Source organism: Ictalurus furcatus, chromosome 6, assembly GCF_023375685.1.
Source record: "Ictalurus furcatus strain D&B chromosome 6, Billie_1.0, whole genome shotgun sequence".
NCBI lineage: Eukaryota > Metazoa > Chordata > Actinopteri > Siluriformes > Ictaluridae > Ictalurus > Ictalurus furcatus.
In genome coordinates, this window is record NC_071260.1 from 4,105,680 (window position 1) to 4,123,289 (window position 17,610).

General features: G+C 40.1%; 1 protein-coding gene across 1 annotated transcript in view; it reads right to left on the reverse strand.

Moving 5' to 3' along the window:
- The window catches only part of ttn.2 (titin, tandem duplicate 2), a 177,049-nt gene that overhangs the window by 64,506 nt on the left and 94,933 nt on the right, over window positions 1-17,610 (reverse strand). Inside the window, exons 120-164 of the mRNA XM_053626263.1 lie at window positions 17,298-17,564; window positions 16,933-17,199; window positions 16,564-16,842; window positions 16,044-16,452; window positions 15,828-15,952; window positions 15,467-15,733; window positions 15,077-15,346; window positions 14,525-14,824; window positions 14,087-14,389; window positions 13,806-13,993; window positions 13,609-13,723; window positions 13,240-13,524; window positions 13,003-13,154; window positions 12,676-12,823; window positions 12,417-12,594; window positions 12,193-12,314; window positions 11,805-12,092; window positions 11,308-11,604; window positions 11,026-11,212; window positions 10,796-10,911; window positions 9,847-10,146; window positions 9,252-9,551; window positions 9,046-9,151; window positions 8,756-8,952; window positions 8,330-8,641; window positions 7,923-8,201; window positions 7,526-7,825; window positions 7,098-7,400; window positions 6,511-7,002; window positions 6,082-6,384; window positions 5,692-5,991; window positions 5,283-5,579; window positions 4,894-5,178; window positions 4,479-4,772; window positions 4,102-4,401; window positions 3,685-3,993; window positions 3,405-3,604; window positions 2,863-3,292; window positions 2,430-2,738; window positions 2,163-2,344; window positions 1,726-1,855; window positions 1,313-1,612; window positions 886-1,203; window positions 506-802; window positions 55-354 (exon numbers count right to left, since the gene is read on the reverse strand). Of these exons, the coding sequence (XP_053482238.1) occupies window positions 55-354; window positions 506-802; window positions 886-1,203; window positions 1,313-1,612; window positions 1,726-1,855; window positions 2,163-2,344; window positions 2,430-2,738; window positions 2,863-3,292; window positions 3,405-3,604; window positions 3,685-3,993; window positions 4,102-4,401; window positions 4,479-4,772; window positions 4,894-5,178; window positions 5,283-5,579; window positions 5,692-5,991; window positions 6,082-6,384; window positions 6,511-7,002; window positions 7,098-7,400; window positions 7,526-7,825; window positions 7,923-8,201; window positions 8,330-8,641; window positions 8,756-8,952; window positions 9,046-9,151; window positions 9,252-9,551; window positions 9,847-10,146; window positions 10,796-10,911; window positions 11,026-11,212; window positions 11,308-11,604; window positions 11,805-12,092; window positions 12,193-12,314; window positions 12,417-12,594; window positions 12,676-12,823; window positions 13,003-13,154; window positions 13,240-13,524; window positions 13,609-13,723; window positions 13,806-13,993; window positions 14,087-14,389; window positions 14,525-14,824; window positions 15,077-15,346; window positions 15,467-15,733; window positions 15,828-15,952; window positions 16,044-16,452; window positions 16,564-16,842; window positions 16,933-17,199; window positions 17,298-17,564 (11,706 nt within the window). The remainder of the gene's footprint in view (window positions 1-54; window positions 355-505; window positions 803-885; window positions 1,204-1,312; window positions 1,613-1,725; window positions 1,856-2,162; window positions 2,345-2,429; window positions 2,739-2,862; window positions 3,293-3,404; window positions 3,605-3,684; window positions 3,994-4,101; window positions 4,402-4,478; window positions 4,773-4,893; window positions 5,179-5,282; window positions 5,580-5,691; window positions 5,992-6,081; window positions 6,385-6,510; window positions 7,003-7,097; window positions 7,401-7,525; window positions 7,826-7,922; window positions 8,202-8,329; window positions 8,642-8,755; window positions 8,953-9,045; window positions 9,152-9,251; window positions 9,552-9,846; window positions 10,147-10,795; window positions 10,912-11,025; window positions 11,213-11,307; window positions 11,605-11,804; window positions 12,093-12,192; window positions 12,315-12,416; window positions 12,595-12,675; window positions 12,824-13,002; window positions 13,155-13,239; window positions 13,525-13,608; window positions 13,724-13,805; window positions 13,994-14,086; window positions 14,390-14,524; window positions 14,825-15,076; window positions 15,347-15,466; window positions 15,734-15,827; window positions 15,953-16,043; window positions 16,453-16,563; window positions 16,843-16,932; window positions 17,200-17,297; window positions 17,565-17,610) is intronic.

Sequence of the window (17,610 nt, forward strand, 5' to 3'; positions counted from 1 at the left end):
AAGACTGTTTAAACAAAAATAGGTCATCAAAGTGCACAAAACAGAAGTACTTACTGAATAGGTTTCTTGCTTTCTCAGGCTCGCTATAGAGTGGTGGTCCAACACCGTATTTGTTCTGAGCCATAATACGGAACTCATATTCATGCCCTTCTGTTAGCCTCTGAACTGTATATGCACATTCCTTAGGATCACTAGATACATGCACCCATGTCTTCCTGTTGTCCTCACGCTTCTCAATGACATAATTTGTGATTTTGGAACCACCATCATCTGTGGGTGGCTTCCAGGAGAGTCCAATCCTTTCAGCAAAGACCTCCTCAATTTTGACTGGTCCAACTGGTGGCCCGGGTCGTCCTTCAGATAAACACAATAGTATTTTGGTCACATCATTTACATAATTCAGTATCTCTTTTAAACTAGTATGTCAAATGGATCTATAAAGTAATATCTATCTATCTGTCAATGTTTTATAACTGATTTTTTAAAAATAACAAAATACACATACCCAAAATGGTAAGTTTGATATCCTTGGAAGCCTTGCCAAGGCTGTTAGTAGCTGTGAGTGTATAAATTCCACTGTCATCTCTCTTGGATTGCTGAATTACCAGACTGCATTTGTCATCAGAGACAAGTTTATTGATATGCTGATCATATTGTATATCAAACTTTTCATCAGGCTTGTCAAATGTGGCTTTCTGCCAAACAAGTGATGGGAATGGACAGCCCTGGATCCTGGCAAGTATGTTGACATCAAATGTTTCTGCACTCTCCAGAGATTCTCTAAGCTCGATGGTTGGAGCACCTGAAACAATAATCATAATGAGGTATGCATTCGATTTAGACATAGCTGAATATCCTGTTATGTAATTAACACCAAATGCTCACAGGTCTGGTCCTTGATAATTACTGGTCCAACAGTAACAGAGGGTCTGCTTGGACCAGCTTCATTCACTGCTTTGACACGGAACTCGTATTCGCCACCCTCTTTGAGGTCTTCAACAATAAAGGTTGTCTCTTCAACATCCCTTTTATTGCACTGTTTCCAGGTCTCCTTTTGTGGACCACTGGTGTCCCAGCTCAGCCTCTCAATAATGTAATGTGTTACTGGTGCACCACCATTATTTTTGGGAGGCATCCACGTTAGAGTCACTGTGTTTTTAGTGACAAGGTTTATCTTGAGCTTAACTGGAGGATCAGGGGGATCTAAAAAAAACAACCCAGAAGGTACAATGTTACAATGGTAAATCTAGAATACTTTTTAGTATATTTTTATTCAGGGAGACCATATGAATTTTTCTTATTTCTAACTTACAAATGGGATCCCTTGCCCTCGCTGGCTCTGTGGTCTCAGTGAATGGTCCCATTCCAAGACGATTCTCAGCACGAACTCGAAACAGGTATTCCTGGCCCTCAAGAAGGCCAGGCACCACAAAGGCCATATTGGCACAGGCTGCATTTACTGTTGTCCAGGCCTTTCCACTGACAGCCTTCTTTTCAATAAAGTAGCTCTTAATCCTCTCTCCACCATCAGTATCTGGGAGTTTCCAGATAAGCCGCATTGTAGATCTGGTAGTGTCAGTAACTTTGAGATCCTTGGGTGCTCCAGGAACATCTGTAAAATAAATAAATAAATAAATAAATAATCACATACATTTTAGAAATGAACTTGCCTTATGCAAATAAAATGTTGGCATTTTCAGGATTTGATAAAAAGAACAAACGCACCAAGCACAATGACTCTGATATTAATATGTTTCTGTCCAGTTTTGTTCTTTGCTGTGACGGTATATCTGCCAGAGTGAGCTCTCAAGCTCACAGGAATTGTTACAACAGAGGTAGTTTCAGTAGATTCCACCTAATCACAATAGAGAAAGAGAAAAAAAGAAAACCTTTATTATCATTATATTTATACATATGTGTAAAACACAAGCAAGGGAGATAGGGTCAGATCACAGGGTCAGCCATAATGCAGTGTCCCAGAAGTAGAGAGGGTTAAGGACCAAGTAGGTATAGCTTAGCAGTGCACATTTTGAACTCTCAGCCTTCTAAAGAGTAGCCAGAGCTTTAAGAACTCCGTCATGACTGCCATAAAACCCTAGTTAAATTGTAAAAACAATTCCAGTAAAGGTGCAAAACAATTTGCAAACAATCAGTTGTGATACCTGTGAATCAGCTGGCAGGGTATGAAGACGATCTTTCTTTTCTGTCTTTGCTTTGCCATCAAATTCCCAAGTTACCTTGGGAACAGGACGTCCAGTAACAGTTACCGGGATTTTGATTGGATTTCCAGCACGGATAGATAGTAATTCATCAGCACTGATGTCCATAAATAGCTTCGGCTCAGCTGTGTAGTTAAAAATTCCACCATGTTAGAAAGTGAAATGAAACATTTGAATTCACTCTGAAACCAGTTTTATATGGAAACTTACTGTGAATGTCCTCCAAGAGAACCTCTGTGGTTCTAGGACTTGGCTCAGACTCGCCAATATCATTTACTGCAACAATTCTAAATCTGTATTTCTTGAGTTCCTGGAGATTGGGAATGGTAAATTCAGTAGTAGGATGCAGATTGTCTGCATCATTCACCCTTGCCCAATCAGATGTGCCCTCATGCTGGATCTCAATTATGTAACCTTTGATTGGGCTGCCACCATCTTTGGCTGGTGGCGTCCATGACAGAGTGACACTACGCTTGGTTTTGTCAGCAATTACAGGAGCTGCTGGCATGCCAGGTGGAGCTAGAGTGCACAAACACACAAAGAACATACATACGTTACATACATAAACAGAACCATACAGTACATAAATAAGCATGTATAAAGAAATATGTGTTACACTAATTTATTTTGGAATTCAGCTTACTGAGAGGATCAGTAGCAAAGGCTGATTCAGAAACAGCACTTGGGGGACCAACTCCTGCAGCATTGCAAGCCATCACTCGGAATTCATACTCAAGTCCCTCAATGAGACGTGTGACCTGAAATTCCCAGCCTTTCATGCCACGTTTTGACACCAAGGTCTTATTTACTTTAGCCCAGTGGGTGGTGCCTTTTTGACGCTTCTCCAGCCAATAACCAGTGATCGTAGATCCACCAGAATCCATCGGCGGTTCCCATGTTACTAGCATATTGGTTTTAGAATGTTCTGCTACAGCAACTTTTTCTGGGGGACCAGGTAGGGCAAATGGATCCTTTATGTGCACTTCCTCTGTTTCACAGCCATCACTTATTCCATACTTATTCTCAGCTTTAACTCTGAACATATAGTTTCCACCACGTACAAGGTCCCATGCCTACAGGATATAAAGTAATGGGCTTAATTTAATAGTTACTCTGATTCATTTATGACAATATCTCAGGTAATTAACGACAATTTTTCAAATCTCAAATTCTTAATTTGCTTACCCCATATTTTTTCTCTATGATGGTGTTATTAACCTGAACCCATTCCGCTTTCTCAACATCCTCAACATTAAGGTCTTTCTTCTCAACAATGTAGTTGGTGAGCTCACTCCCACCAGTATCCAGTGGTGCATCCCAGGTCAGCTGGCAAGACTCAGCTCGGATATTTGAAACTGCAACATTTCTTGGAGGTGTTGGACGATCTAATAAAACAATTAATAACCATTATTCAACCGCACACTTTAAATGAAAACATTAAAGGGATGTTTCTGTCTAAACTTACCCAGCACCTCCACTGTGATGGAATGGCTGGCTGTCCCAAGGCGATTTGAGGCAGTCACAGTGTATGTTCCCTTTTCCAGCCTTGAAATAGCTGGGATAGTGAGTTTGGTGTGTTCTGTGACTCTGTCAATCAATTTGGTCTCAAACAGGACTCTCTCAGTGGGCTTTTCAATAATAACATCATCTTTCAACCATTCAACCTTTGGCATTGGGATACCTGTGATTTCAGCAGGAATCTCAACTGGCTCATTCTTCCTCACCCTAATCAAATCACCTTTGAAGTGCTTCATCATGTGCAAAGTTGGAGAAACTGTAAAAAATTAAATAAAATTAAGACACAGAATACAGTAAAGTACATCACAAAGAGTAGGTAAAATGTCTTGTTTTGGAAGAGTAGACAATCCACAACCAGACAAACCTTCATCATCCTGAATCACAACAGTCAAGAGTATAGAAGGATCACTTTCACCAATGCTATTAACAGCCTTTGCACGGAACTCATACATGTGCAGCTCATCCAGATTTTCAACAGTCAGTGTCAGAGCAGTGCACAAGTCTTTGGAGACAGGCTGGAAAGCAGGCTGATCTTGACGTCTCTTTTCAATGATGTAGCCAATAATTGGACTACCACCATCATTGCGAGGTGGCCTCCAAGTAAGGGTAACGGATGACTTAGTTCTTTCTGTGTAGTGGAACTTCTCTGGAGAGGTTGGTGGACCTGATCGTAAATAAAAGCATTATTGTAGTTGTCTTGTTTAAACGGCTACATTTTGGTCTGTATAAAAGTCACATTACCTTGTGGATCAGCTGCAAGAATAGGTCCAAGATCAACTGGTGGTCCACAGCCATATTTGTTCTTGGCCACGACTCGGAAGATGTACTCCTGTCCTTCAATAATACCCACAATTTCACATTTAGATGCGGGTGTTTCAATGGGCTGTCTCCATGTGACCATCTTTGGTTCTCTTCTTTCAATAATGAAGCCAGTCAAATCACTGCCACCATCATCGTCAGGATCAGACCAGTTCAGAATCATTAACTTTCTGGTTACTACTACAGGCTTGAGGTCAAGAACAGGCCCAGGAACATCTGAATAGACAATTTTAAGAATAAGGCTTTGTTATGTATGGTATCATTACAAACCAATATACAATAAACAGTGGAGAATTGGGTAGTTAAGAGTTCAAAAGAATATAACAACAGTTCTCACCCACAACTTCAACCCTGGTCCATGCAGACTTGATACCACTTGGGTTTGCTGCTGTGATCTGGTATTTGCCAGTGTCACTTCTTTTTGAGGTCTTGATGATAACAGTGCTGTCCTGTCCTACTTCTTCTATTTCCACACGCTCTTTGTCAGGAGCCGCATCATCCTTTGTCCATGTAAGTGATGGTTTTGGTTTACCTTTTACATGTGCAGGGATCTTCAGCACCTCTCCAGCTCTTACAACAAGACCATTCTTCACAGAGATATCAAGTTCAATTACAGGCATCTCTGTTTGGGTAAGTTAACAACACAGTCATAAACCCAGCCTTAAACTCTCACCTCATAATGTCTCAAATGTTTTTCATTTTAAACATTGGTTTATGATTTTATACCTGCTGGATTCCTCACAATGACAGCATCTGTCAAACCAGGAGCACCTTCACCAGCACAGTTGATGGCCACCACACGGACAATGTACTTAGCTCCTTCTCTGACACCATAGACAGTAAATGTGTGGTTCTTCCATGGTCTCTCTGTGGCTCGTGACCAGTCCTTAGTGCCAGCAATTAGCTTGTCAACATGGTAACCAAAAATGTCTGCACCACCATTGTCTACTGGAGGATCCCATTCAACTGTTATTGAATGGTCTGTGGTGTCAACAACACGTGGAATTGGTGGACCCGGTGGCACTGAAAAAAACCCCCAATGAATTTAGCTTTAAATAACAAACAGTTAAATTAACTATGATTTAAAGACAATACTTTTAATATGTATTAGAGCGATGTGATGTAATCAACTTACAGATAGGAGCCTGGGCTGTTTTTGGATCAGATGGTGGACTGAACCTTCCACATCCAGCTACATTTTCTGCACAGACCCTGAAAATGTATGTCAATCCTTCCAAAAGACCTTCTACTTTTACTTCTAGTGCATCAATGATGTTGCGATTAACTCGTGCCCAGTGTGTGCTGTTTATTTCTCGTTTTTCCACCCAGTATCCTTGGATGGGGCTCCCATTGTCATTGGGTTCATTCCAAGTAACAACCATGCTGTTAGCTGTAATATCTGTAATTTCAGGTTTCTCAGGTGCCTCTGGGGGATCTGAAATATGGAAAATGTCAAATATCAACTTACAACTTTAAAATAGTAGGCATCAAGAATTACAGAAAATGTAGTGAAAATGTTGACTACCAAATGGATTCTTGGCAATGACAGGTTTGGATATGCATGGTTTTCCAGGACCAAATCTGTTCTCAGCAGTAACTCTGAAAAGATACTCCTTTCCTTCAATCAGTTTTGTCACTGGGTACTTGCAACCTCTGAGAGTTGATGTCACAGTGACCCATCCAGTCTCAGCCTTGGAGTTGTCTTTCTTCTCCAATACATAATTTAGGACCTCACTGCCACCATCATCTAGAGGAGGTTCCCACTTGCAGAGGACAGAATCCTTCCTGACCTCCTCAAATCTGAAGTTGACTGGAGGTCCAGGAGTATCTGGAATATATAAATAAAACCCATGAGTCTGTATCCCAGTACAATTAAACTTATTAATTATAAAATTAAAATTATCCAATATAATTCAGTGTAAAACTATATAGAAATCACATAAATTTAATTTACCAAGAACAATAACTTCACAGGTGGCAGAAGCAACCCCATGATCATTCTCCACCTTGATGGTGAAAACACCATGATCGCCTCTGATAACATCTTTCACAAGAATGGAGGATTCACCCTTCCTTGAGTTATCAATGGTAAGACGCTCATTCAGAGATGGGTGGTATTCCTCCTCTGGCTCTTCTGGTTCCTCTGCCTCCTTTAGTTTCTCAGTCTTCTCTTCCTCCTTCTTGTCCAGCTCTTCCTTTGTCTTCTCCTCCATTTTCTCCTTGTCTGCTTCTATTTTTTCTTCCTCTGTCTTCTTTTCCTTCTTCTTTCTAATAGGCTTTTCTGGCCTCTTCTTCAGTGCCTCAGGCCTGATGGTTGAATTGTTCCTCATCCATGTTATTTCCGGGTAAGGAAAACCAGAAATGTAGGCAGTTAGTTGGATCTCCTCACCTTTCCTGACACTTAATCCTGATTGCAAACTGCCACTGAGGAACACTTTGGGACGATCTAAAATTTAGAATAATTAAACAAACTGTTATAATGAAAATATAGGTGACAAATTATTGTTTGTATAAAACAATTAGATAATTTCTTATACATACCAACTGCATCACTGGCTTTGACCATAGGAGTGTTACGAGAAGGCTCACTAATGCCTGCTGCATTCTCTGCACGTACACGGAACTGATACTGTTTTCCTGGCCTCAAGCCCTTAACTGTGTACGACAATACTGGCACAAGGAAGTCATTGCATCTCTTAAATTTTTCTTCACCTTTCATCATCATCTCTAAAATGTAACCCATGATCTTGCATCCACCATCATACATGGGTGGCTTCCAAGTAAGGGTCACAGATTCAGAAGTAGGGTTGTGAGTCTCAACATCAACAGGTGGATCAGGTGGATCTGTATATATATATATTACACATACATACACACACACACACACACATATACAAAGAAGGAGGTAAGCAATAATGGTGCCATATTGATCATTAAATAAAATGAAATTCTTCAATGAAATTACTCACGCTTCTGATCCTCAGCAATTACAGGATTGCGAAGTTCAATAAACTCGCCACCACCAATTTTATTCACTGCTCCAACACGGAAATAGTACTCTCCATTTTGGATGAGGTCCTTGACAGGCCAGCTCAGTTTATTCTCACCAGACATGACATTGACATACGTTCTCCTGCCTGCTTCTCTGCGCTGCAGGACATAGTGCAGGATAGGACTGCCACCATCATAGTCTGGAGGTTCCCATGTCACTTTGCAGGAGTTCTTGGTGATATCACTAGCAACAATTTCCTTGCATGGCCCAGGAAGTCCTAGTGATAAAATAAATATTATAAATATGGTGCATAATGAAAAATGTATGCAGTATAACATGTAAAGTAGTGCTTATGTGTGAGTGCATAATCATACCAATAACTTTAACATTAATTGTCCCACTAATTGCTCCAAGGCTGTTCTCCAGGGTAACTTTGTATTGGCCAGCATCAGCATGCAGGCAGCTTGGTATTTCCAGATGGCAGGAAATGTAATCTGATCTAAATGAAAGTCTCTCATCAGCTTTCATCTCCTTGCCATCTTTGTGCCATGTGATCCTAGGTGATGGAACAGCCTTAAATGGAATTGGGAGATGCATCTTCTCACCCTCCACAACAATTAGGTCTTTGGTCTGGAAGTCAATAGTAGGTTTGCCTACAAGGATTGTTAGAAACCAGTCAATTAACTCTCCATTCAGTAGGGTCAAATTAAGCTATTACATTAGTGACAATAATGAATAATTAATAATAAAAAAAAAACAACATGAAAAGCATTCAGCTTACAGTCAGAGTCTTTAGCATATACACTCTCAGAGATGTCAGATGGCTCGCTAGCACCAATGGAATTGACAGCACGGACTCTGAAAATGTACTTCTTCTCAGGAACAATGCCTTCTTCCTCCCCAGCCCTGTATTTCAGCTCTTTAACTGGACGAGAGTTAATTCTCATCCACTTTTCTGTTCCAGCCTCACAGAGCTCAATGTGGTATCCAGTGACTGGACTTCCTCCATTTCTTTCTGGAGCTTTCCATGCAATAGAGACATGGTCCCTGGCTGCCTCTGTGACATGGAGGTCCTGAGGAGGAGATGGTGGACCTGGAAAAATGTAGAATATACTTTTGATCCAAAAATTGCATGTATTTTGAACTGGTATATTTAATTCACTTATTGGAAATTCCACAGAAATTTTATAGAATATCCTCAACATACCTGTTGGGTCTTCAATTACCACAATGTCTGTAGGTTCACTTGGGTGACCAACCCCAGCCTCATTCTCAGCAAGGACCTGGAACTGTACCTCAGTGCCTTCAATGACATCAGTGACCCTGTACTTGCAGTCAGGACCTGATGTCTTTCCAGATTTTACCCAGCGAGTTCCAAGTTTCTCTTTCTTCTCAATGACATACCTAAAAGTTTTAATATATACAGAATTTAGTGGCACTGTAGGGGCACCATGATCAACACAAATCGACTCAAGGCATTTTCTAGTATTTGCATACCGTAAGATAGGTCTGCCACCATCATTCTTAGGTGCCTCCCATTTAAGATCAACATGTGTCTTTGACACGTCAGTGACAGTCAGAGCATAAGGAGGTCCAGGAGTAGCTAGAAGAGTTGAATGATTAAATAATATCAGTAGACATCATAACCATCAGGTTTCCTTTGAAGAATATAAAATAAAGATTGCCAAGGCTTTTGGGCTTACTGAATGTGTCTTTTGCCAGAACTGAGTCTACAAGTTCACAGTATTCACTAGGTCCAACAGCATTCTCAGCTGCCACACGGAATACATAGAGAGAGCCATCAGTCAGTGGCGTGACAGTATATTTCAGCTCCTTCACTGTGGTATCCACAGCCTGCCAGCCTTTGCGTCTCACATCTCTCTTTTCCACAATATAATTGGTAATTGGAGAACCACCATCTCTCTCTGGGGCTGTCCACTTTAGTTCGGCATTGTTACGGGAGATACTAACCACCTCTAGCCATCTTGGTGGTGATGGAGGATCTGATAAGAAAGAAAAAGGGGTTAGAAACTGGTACTAGAAACTGAAAAGAAACAAGGAATGAATGTGTATTATTATTATTATTATTATTATTATTTGTAGTAGTAGTAGTAATGATAATATTAATTTGTTTGTTTGAATAGTCACATAGAGCACCTTGTTATAGCCAAAGAAATCAAACAATAAAATTATAGCTAATACAAATAAAAGGGTGAAAAGTATCATAGTATTGAAGTGTAATTCAAAGATTACAAACATATTATTAAACAAACAAAAAATTCATTAAAACAAACTTACTGAGTCTCTCCTTGCAAAGAACAGGATTGCTAGGTTCACTAGGTTCACTCTCTCCTGCTGCATTGACCGCTCTGACACGGAAGGAGTATTCCTGCTTCTCCATTAATCCCTTCAGAAAATATTCAACAGAAGGTATACCATCTGCCACACGAACCCACTCATCAGTTCCACTTTTGAGAAGCTCAATAATGTAGGACTCAATCTTAGCACCACCATCATGCTCAGGCTTTGTCCATTGCAGGAAAGCAGATGTCTTTGCAACATCCTTAACAGTTGGCTTGCCAGGAGGCCATGGTGGATCTAAAAAAAAACAACAACAAAAAAAACAGCATTCAGGTTTCAGCCTCCTTTTCCCACATATATACACCAAATGGCCAAAAGTTTGATCACCTGACCATCACACCAATATGTGCTTTTTAAACATCTTATTCCAGATATAGTGTCCTTCCTTTACTGTTATAATAACCTCCACTGTTCAGGGAATGATTTTCAGAAGATTTTGAATAATGTTTGTGGGGATTAGTGCCCATTTAGCCACAAGACTATTATAGAGAAGATCTGGGGCACAGTCAGCGTTCCAGTTCATCCCAAAGGTGTTCACTGGGGTTGAGGTTAGGGCTTTATGCAGGCCATTTGAATTCTTCCACTTTAACCTTAGCAGTCCATGTCTTCAGGGACCTTGCTTTGTGCACAGGGGCACTGTAAAGCTGGAACATGTTTGCTTCCCTTAATTCCAATAAAGGGAAGTTGTAATGCTACAGCATACAAAGATATCCTATACAATTGCGTGCTTCCAACTTTGTAACAACGGTTTAGGGAAGGCCCAGATATGGGTGTGATGGTCAAGTGTCCACAAACTGTGGCCATATAGTGTGTGTATAGTATACAGTATATGTCTTTGTAGTGCAAAGAGTTGAAAAGAGATCAACCATAAAATGCTGTATTTTACCGATAGGATCCTTGATCATGATTTGATCAGTCTCTTTGCTTGGTTTGCCTGGTCCAGCAAGATTTTCGGCCAAGACACGGAACTTGTACTTTTTCCTTGTGGGCAATCCTTTTACCCTAAATTCACCAAAAAAAAAAAAGTATAAATATGAAAGCTGTACATTTTCCTATTAGCTAATTATTTGATTTCAAACCTGTTATGTCTCAATTTTGTGTATTCTAAATTCTCACCTAAAGTTAGTGTCTCCGACTGGTATTTTATTGCATCTTATCCACTTATCAGCATCTGGCTCAAATCTCTCAACCCAGTAGCCAGTGATGGGACTTCCTCCATCTTCATCAGGCTCATACCAGGTCAGAGTTACAGCATCCTTAACAATATCTGATGCCTCCAGTTTGTATGGAGGTCCAGGTGGGTCTAGTTCAAATATTAGTAACATATATTCAGTATAATATATTTGGGGTGGCAGGCAATTATATTTTTTATTTCCTGTAAAGATTAATTTAACATACCAAAGGGATATCTGGCAACAATCGGAGCATGTTCAGCTGGTGGACCAATGCCAAATTGATTCTCAGCATAGACTCTAAAGATATATTCTTTGAAAGTCACAAGCTTGGTGGATTTGTAGTTGGTCTGCTTCACCGTAGAAGACAGCTTGTACCAGATTTCACTGTCTGTAGCCCTTCTTTCAACAATGTAATTTGTCACCTTTGAGCCACCATCATCTCTGGGTGGATTCCAGGCCAGTAAACAGGATTCACTGGTGATTTCAGAGATATCGAAGGCAGCTGGAGGGCCAGGTTTATCTATATAAAGGTAAATGAGTATATTGTATTCATGACAGATTCTTTTTCTTTTAGAAGAAACAGCTTCTTTTAGAAGACACCCTTACTCATTAGAACTGGATCTAAATTGTTTCAAAGAGTAGATTTTTCAAAGGGCAGTGTTATGATCCCCTGCTTTAGAAAATTATTAGCTCTTATATTATATAGAATAATTACAGTACCTAGAATGTTGACGTCGACAGTTGCAGTTGCACGGCCACTGCTGTTAACTGCTTCAACAATGTATGTTGCTGAGTCATCCCTTTTTGTCTTTGCAATTGACACTGTGGAGTGACCAGGCTTGGTATCAATAGATATTCTGTCGTCTTCCTTAAGGATAAGGTCAGCCTTGGTCCATTTGACTTTAGGTTCTGGTTTGCCTGTGATGTCAGCGGGAAGTTCAATCTTTGTGCCAGCTTTTGCAGTTAAGCCTGCCAGAAGTTTTGCATCCAAGTGAATTTCTGGAGGCTCTGTAGCAAGTGGTAAGGAAAGGTAAAGACACTGGTGATCTTACACATAAATATAATACACAGAGATGATGAAAAAAGAAAAGCTGTTCTTTTATCGTACCTTTAGGATCAACAGCCAGGATCTCATCAGTTGCCTTACAAGGTCTACCTGAGCCCAATCTGTTCAAGGCCCTCACACGATACGCATACCACTGTCCCTCTATTAGACCAGTAACCTCAAGCCTAGGGCAGAATAAAAATGATTGGAATTAATATGTTTTGTGTCAGGTTATCAAAACAAGATGTCTAATAACAAAGTGTTTACCTATTTTTTTGTTCACTTACTTGAGCTCAGGTAGTGCGTCTCCACATGGCTCCCACTTGTCAGTGCCACGTTGGCATTTGTCAACAGTGTAGCCTTTTATTGGAGCACCACCATCCCATTTCGGAGGTTCCCAAGAAAGGAATATTTTGCTGGATGACTTGTCTCTCCATTTAAGATTCTCTGGTGGATCTGGAACAGCTGTGTAAAAAAGTACGAATTTATTTTGTTGTACTTCCTGCAAGTCTATTTGACTACTGTACTTTTCTCATGATCACTTACTGGCTGGTGAAGACACATTTACAGGTTCGTCAATGTATGCAGGCTCTCCAGGGCCACACTTGTTGCAGGCAATAACTCTAAACAGGTAGTCCTTGCCCTCAATCACATCTGTGATAGTGTATTCTTGATCTTGCACACCACTAATGACCTAAAGTGTAAATTAAAAAAAAAAAATATATATATATATATATATATATATACATATATATATATATATATATATATATATATATATATATATATATATATATATAATTGGTACAGTTGAAAAGTGTAATTCATCATAGGACAACTTAAAAGTTTGTGCATGTGGTGCGAGTTAAATACCTTGACCCATGTCTTTCTGGACACATCACGCTTCTCAATCTGGTAGCCAGTCAGTGGACTGCCTCCATCATGGTCTGGTGCTTCCCACATAAGATGCACATGTTTTCTGGTTACCTCTGCAACCTTGAAGTCCTTGGGTGCACTTGGACATGCTGAAACAATAGAGGTAAACAGTCAATTGTATACTTGCTAAAAAAAACCCAAAGTGATGACACTAAGACAATGTATTGAACATACCAATTACGTTGACGTCAATCTCTCCAGACACACTGCTTACATCATTCTCCAGTGTCAGAGAATATGTGCCTTTATCAGGCCGCACACTTGGAGTAATGACTAACTCTGTAAACGTGCTCTTTGTGACCATGGACACTCGATCACCAGCAGTGAGCTCCTTGTCACCAAAGGTCCACTTAGCAGTGGGTGTCGGGTATCCAGTGATGGGAACACGAATAGTAAGAGGCTGAGGTACAATGACCTCCAGGCCATCCTTAAAGGCACTCAAGTCCATTGTAGGTGCAACTAAATTAATAAGAATAAACATCAGCATATATAATATGTGACTGTAAAAAATACAAAAGATCTGCGAAACAGTTCAGTACTTACAGTGTGGGTCATCTGCCAGCACAGGTCCAACAATATTAGATGGGTCAGACTGACCAGCTGCATTCTCAGCAATGACTCTGTACTTATATTTCTTTCCAAATTTAAGACCAGACATCTGGGAAACATTTTTTTTTTTAATAATTTAAATCAATATAACAAGACAATCAAACAAAAACTTTGGGAATTCAGAAATTTACCCTGTATGAGAGGTCCTGGCAAAGCCTGGCATTACATCTGAGCCACTTGTCAGAATCTTCCTCACATCGCTCAATAATGTAGCCAGTGATCATACTGCCTCCGTTTCTAAGAGGAGTCTCCCATGTCAACAGACAGGCATCCTTGGTCTGTTCAGAGTGTGTGAGATTCAGGGGTGGGCTTGGTCTCTCTGAAAAAGTGCAACAAATACAAAATTATAAAAGAGTTCTCGAAATACTCCTTGATTGATTGAGAGATTTTTGGGAAAGAATGTACTGCTAACCTATTGGGTCCATGATTTTAACTGGGTTAGTGGCAGCACTTGGCTTGCCAGGACCAGCCTTGTTCTCTGCCCTTACACGGAAGATGTATTCCTTGTTTTCAATAACATCATTGATTATAGCTGAACGATCTTGTGGTTTAGTCACCATGACTGGAGACCATTTTACAGATGTTCTGTCACGGAGTTCAATGATGTAAGATGTGATTTCAGATCCACCGTCAAACAGAGGTGGTTCCCAGGAGACTGTGGCACCAAACTTGTTTACATTTCCAACATTGACATTTTGTGGTGCATCAGGAACATCTGGAATACAGGTAATTGAAAAGTGTGTATATATATATATATATATATATATATATATATGAAGGTAAATCTCTGTCATTTTTGCACTCACAATTAAGACATTGGCCTAAAATAAAACAACAAATTTTGGCTTACCAAACTTATTCTTAGCTTGCACTGCTTCATCTGTTTCAACATTTGGCCCAGTTCCAACTCTATTGCGTGCGCAAACACGGAAAAAGTACTTGGAGTCTTTCTGTAGCCCAGTGACAGTGTACTCTGTGGTATCAGCACGGTCAGTCGCCAGAGTCCAGGTTTTGCGCTTGACATCACGTCTCTCCACCACATAGGCTAAGATCTTGCTGCCACCATCACTCTCAGGCTCATCCCATGCAATGCTAACCTCTCCATCAGCAGTATCAACCACATGCAGGTTCTTCACAGGGCCAGGAACATCTGTAGAGAGAGTGTGTTATTTAGTTAAGCCTAAATCTCTTGATTACAGATAAATTAGGATTGTTGAGTCCATGTTTGCAGATTGTACTGATTTTGCTTTTTTTTTTTGTAATGTGCCAATTATTGTAACAATAAACAAAGTTTAGGCATCTCATATGTGCTAAGGCAACTGTTTATATCACTTGAATAAATTAATTAATATGATTTTATAGGGAAAATCTCAAGTGGAAAAAAGCTCAAATACAAACTCACCAATAACTTTCAGATTAATAAAAGCCTCTCCCTGTCCATGCTTGTTCTTGATAATGATCTTGTAACGGCCCTCATCTGACTTTTTAGGGTCCTTCAAACGGTACTCTGCTTTGTCCGGCATGGTATGAAGATTTTCTTTAGGCAGGCTAATGTTGTCAAAGAACCATTCAGCCTCAGCATGTGGGTAGGCATTGTAGGGAACTGACATGGCAAATGGTTTTCCAGCATCTGTCACCAGGTCCTGATCCACTGTCTTAATCTTTGGCACAGCTGTAAAGGGGTTAATTAATGGGAAACTTTAGAGATTGTGTTGAATAAAATTATATGCAATTCATTTAATTTATATTAATTTATGAATTCTTTATTTTATTCAAATGTAATGGAAATTACCTGCAAGCTCAAGCTTGGCTTTTGCATCCTTGTCTTTAGCAATAACTCTGTACTCTCCCTGGTCACGAGGTCTAATCTCACATACTTGAAGTCTGTGAATCTTGCCTTCACTCATCATTTGGTATTTGTCACCCTGGACAATAGTCATATTGTTCCTTAGCCATTTGACTTCAACTCTGTCTTTGTTGAGCTCGACCTCATACACAACATCAGAGCCAGGGGGCTCAAATATATCCATGGGTGGTCTGACAATCTCCACTGGTGTTTCTGGATTAAAAACAACAACGGGATAGCATTAGACATATTAATTCATTAATAGCAGGTAAATTAAATAAAATACATTCGGCAAATTTTAGTGCACCTTCAACAAAAAGACGAGCTCTTGATTTTTTGTCATCTACACCACAGGCATATTCACATTCATCATCGGGTCTGCACTCCTTAATGCGTAGTGTGCACGTCCTTCCGTCACGCTCAAACTGATATCTGAATAAGCAATTGACAAGAATCATTAGCTATTTCCTTAATGAAAAACATGCACAACATAATGCTTACACCAGAAGAGGAAGTTCATTACCGTGGACCCTCTCTGATCTCTCTGCCATCTCTGTACCATTTGATTTCAGCCTTTTCTTTAGAGAGTTGGCAGGTAAACTCAGCATCTTCGAATTCGGTAATGGTCTGGTCCTGAAGTTGGGTAATAAAGTCTGTAGGTGCTTCACTGATAATCAACTCAGCAGTTGACTTGTCAGCACCAGCAATGACAGAGTACTCCCCTTCATCTGCCAGACTACAGTCTTTAATGGTCAAGGTGTGCTTGTCTTTGTCAACGCGATACACAATGCGCTTGCTGAGAGTAATCTCCTGTCCTGCCTTCATCCACTGCAATGTCACATTTAGTCTGTTTACTTTGCATGAGAAGCTGATGGCCTTCTTCTCCTGTGTTTCGACATCCTCCAGAGGAACAATGATTTTCAGATCCTCCTCTGTAGACAGAAATATTAGTAACTACATAATACGTATATAAAATATGCATTATTATTTTATGATTTGTTTTTATTGAAATTGAGAGAAAATAATCAATGTATGCAACAAACCCTGTACAGTAATCTTGGCAGAACTCTTGACGCATTCATTGCGTTGATTGGTCAGTGTTATAGTGTAAGTAGCTGCATCTGACCTTTCAGCATCTTTAATTCTCATAGAGTACACATTGTATTTCTGGGTTATTATATATTTGCTGCTATCAAATATTGTTTCATCATTCTTCATCCACTTGGCCTTGGCTTCTTCTGTGTTCACCTCACAGTTGAGAACAATCTCTTGTCCTTCACTTGCCTTTGTGTCCTTGAGGGGTGTAATAATTCTGAGTTTCTCTGCAGTGAATTGAAAAACAAGAGTAAGCTGAAAATGTACATAGTATTCGCAGCAATTAAATTAATGTGGAGTGAATACAGAATCCGCACCAAGGACGATCAAATCGGCAGAAGCTCTTGTAGCACCAATGAGAGCCACAAAAGGGCCCTCATCACTGAGCTCACATTTCTTCACTACAAGGGCTCGTCTATTGCCATCAGAAATAATTTCATACTTGTCATCTGTTTGGAGTTCTTTGTCACCACTGAGCCATTTGACTTCATAAGAGTCTTTGGACACGGAGCACACAAACTCAGCTTTTTCACCTTCAACCACCTCCTGCCTTTGAGGTCTGGAGATGAACTCAGCAGCAAGTTCTAAAAGAAAGAAAATGTAGTCTTTGGTCATTTTTTTTCTTACACAAAAGTATTTTTAAAAAAGATAATATAAAGTCTATAAATGCCAAATCCCTAACCGTTGATTTTCAGGTTTCCTGTAGTTTGTGAGCTGGGCAATTTGCAGTGGTATTCTCCAGCATCATTCATATGAAGGGCCTGGATGATAAGGATTCTCTTTCTGCCATCAGCAACATGTTCGTATCTACCACCCTCAGGCAATTCCTGGTCACCCTTATACCATGTAACCTCTGCACTGGTCTTGGAGACCTCACAGATGAGTTTAATACTGTCAGTTTCAGTGCCTTCAACATTAGCCAGGTTCTTTGTGAATCTTGCCTCCTCCTCTGCAATAAGAGAGACCAAGCTTATGTAAAGAAGCTTATGTGCATT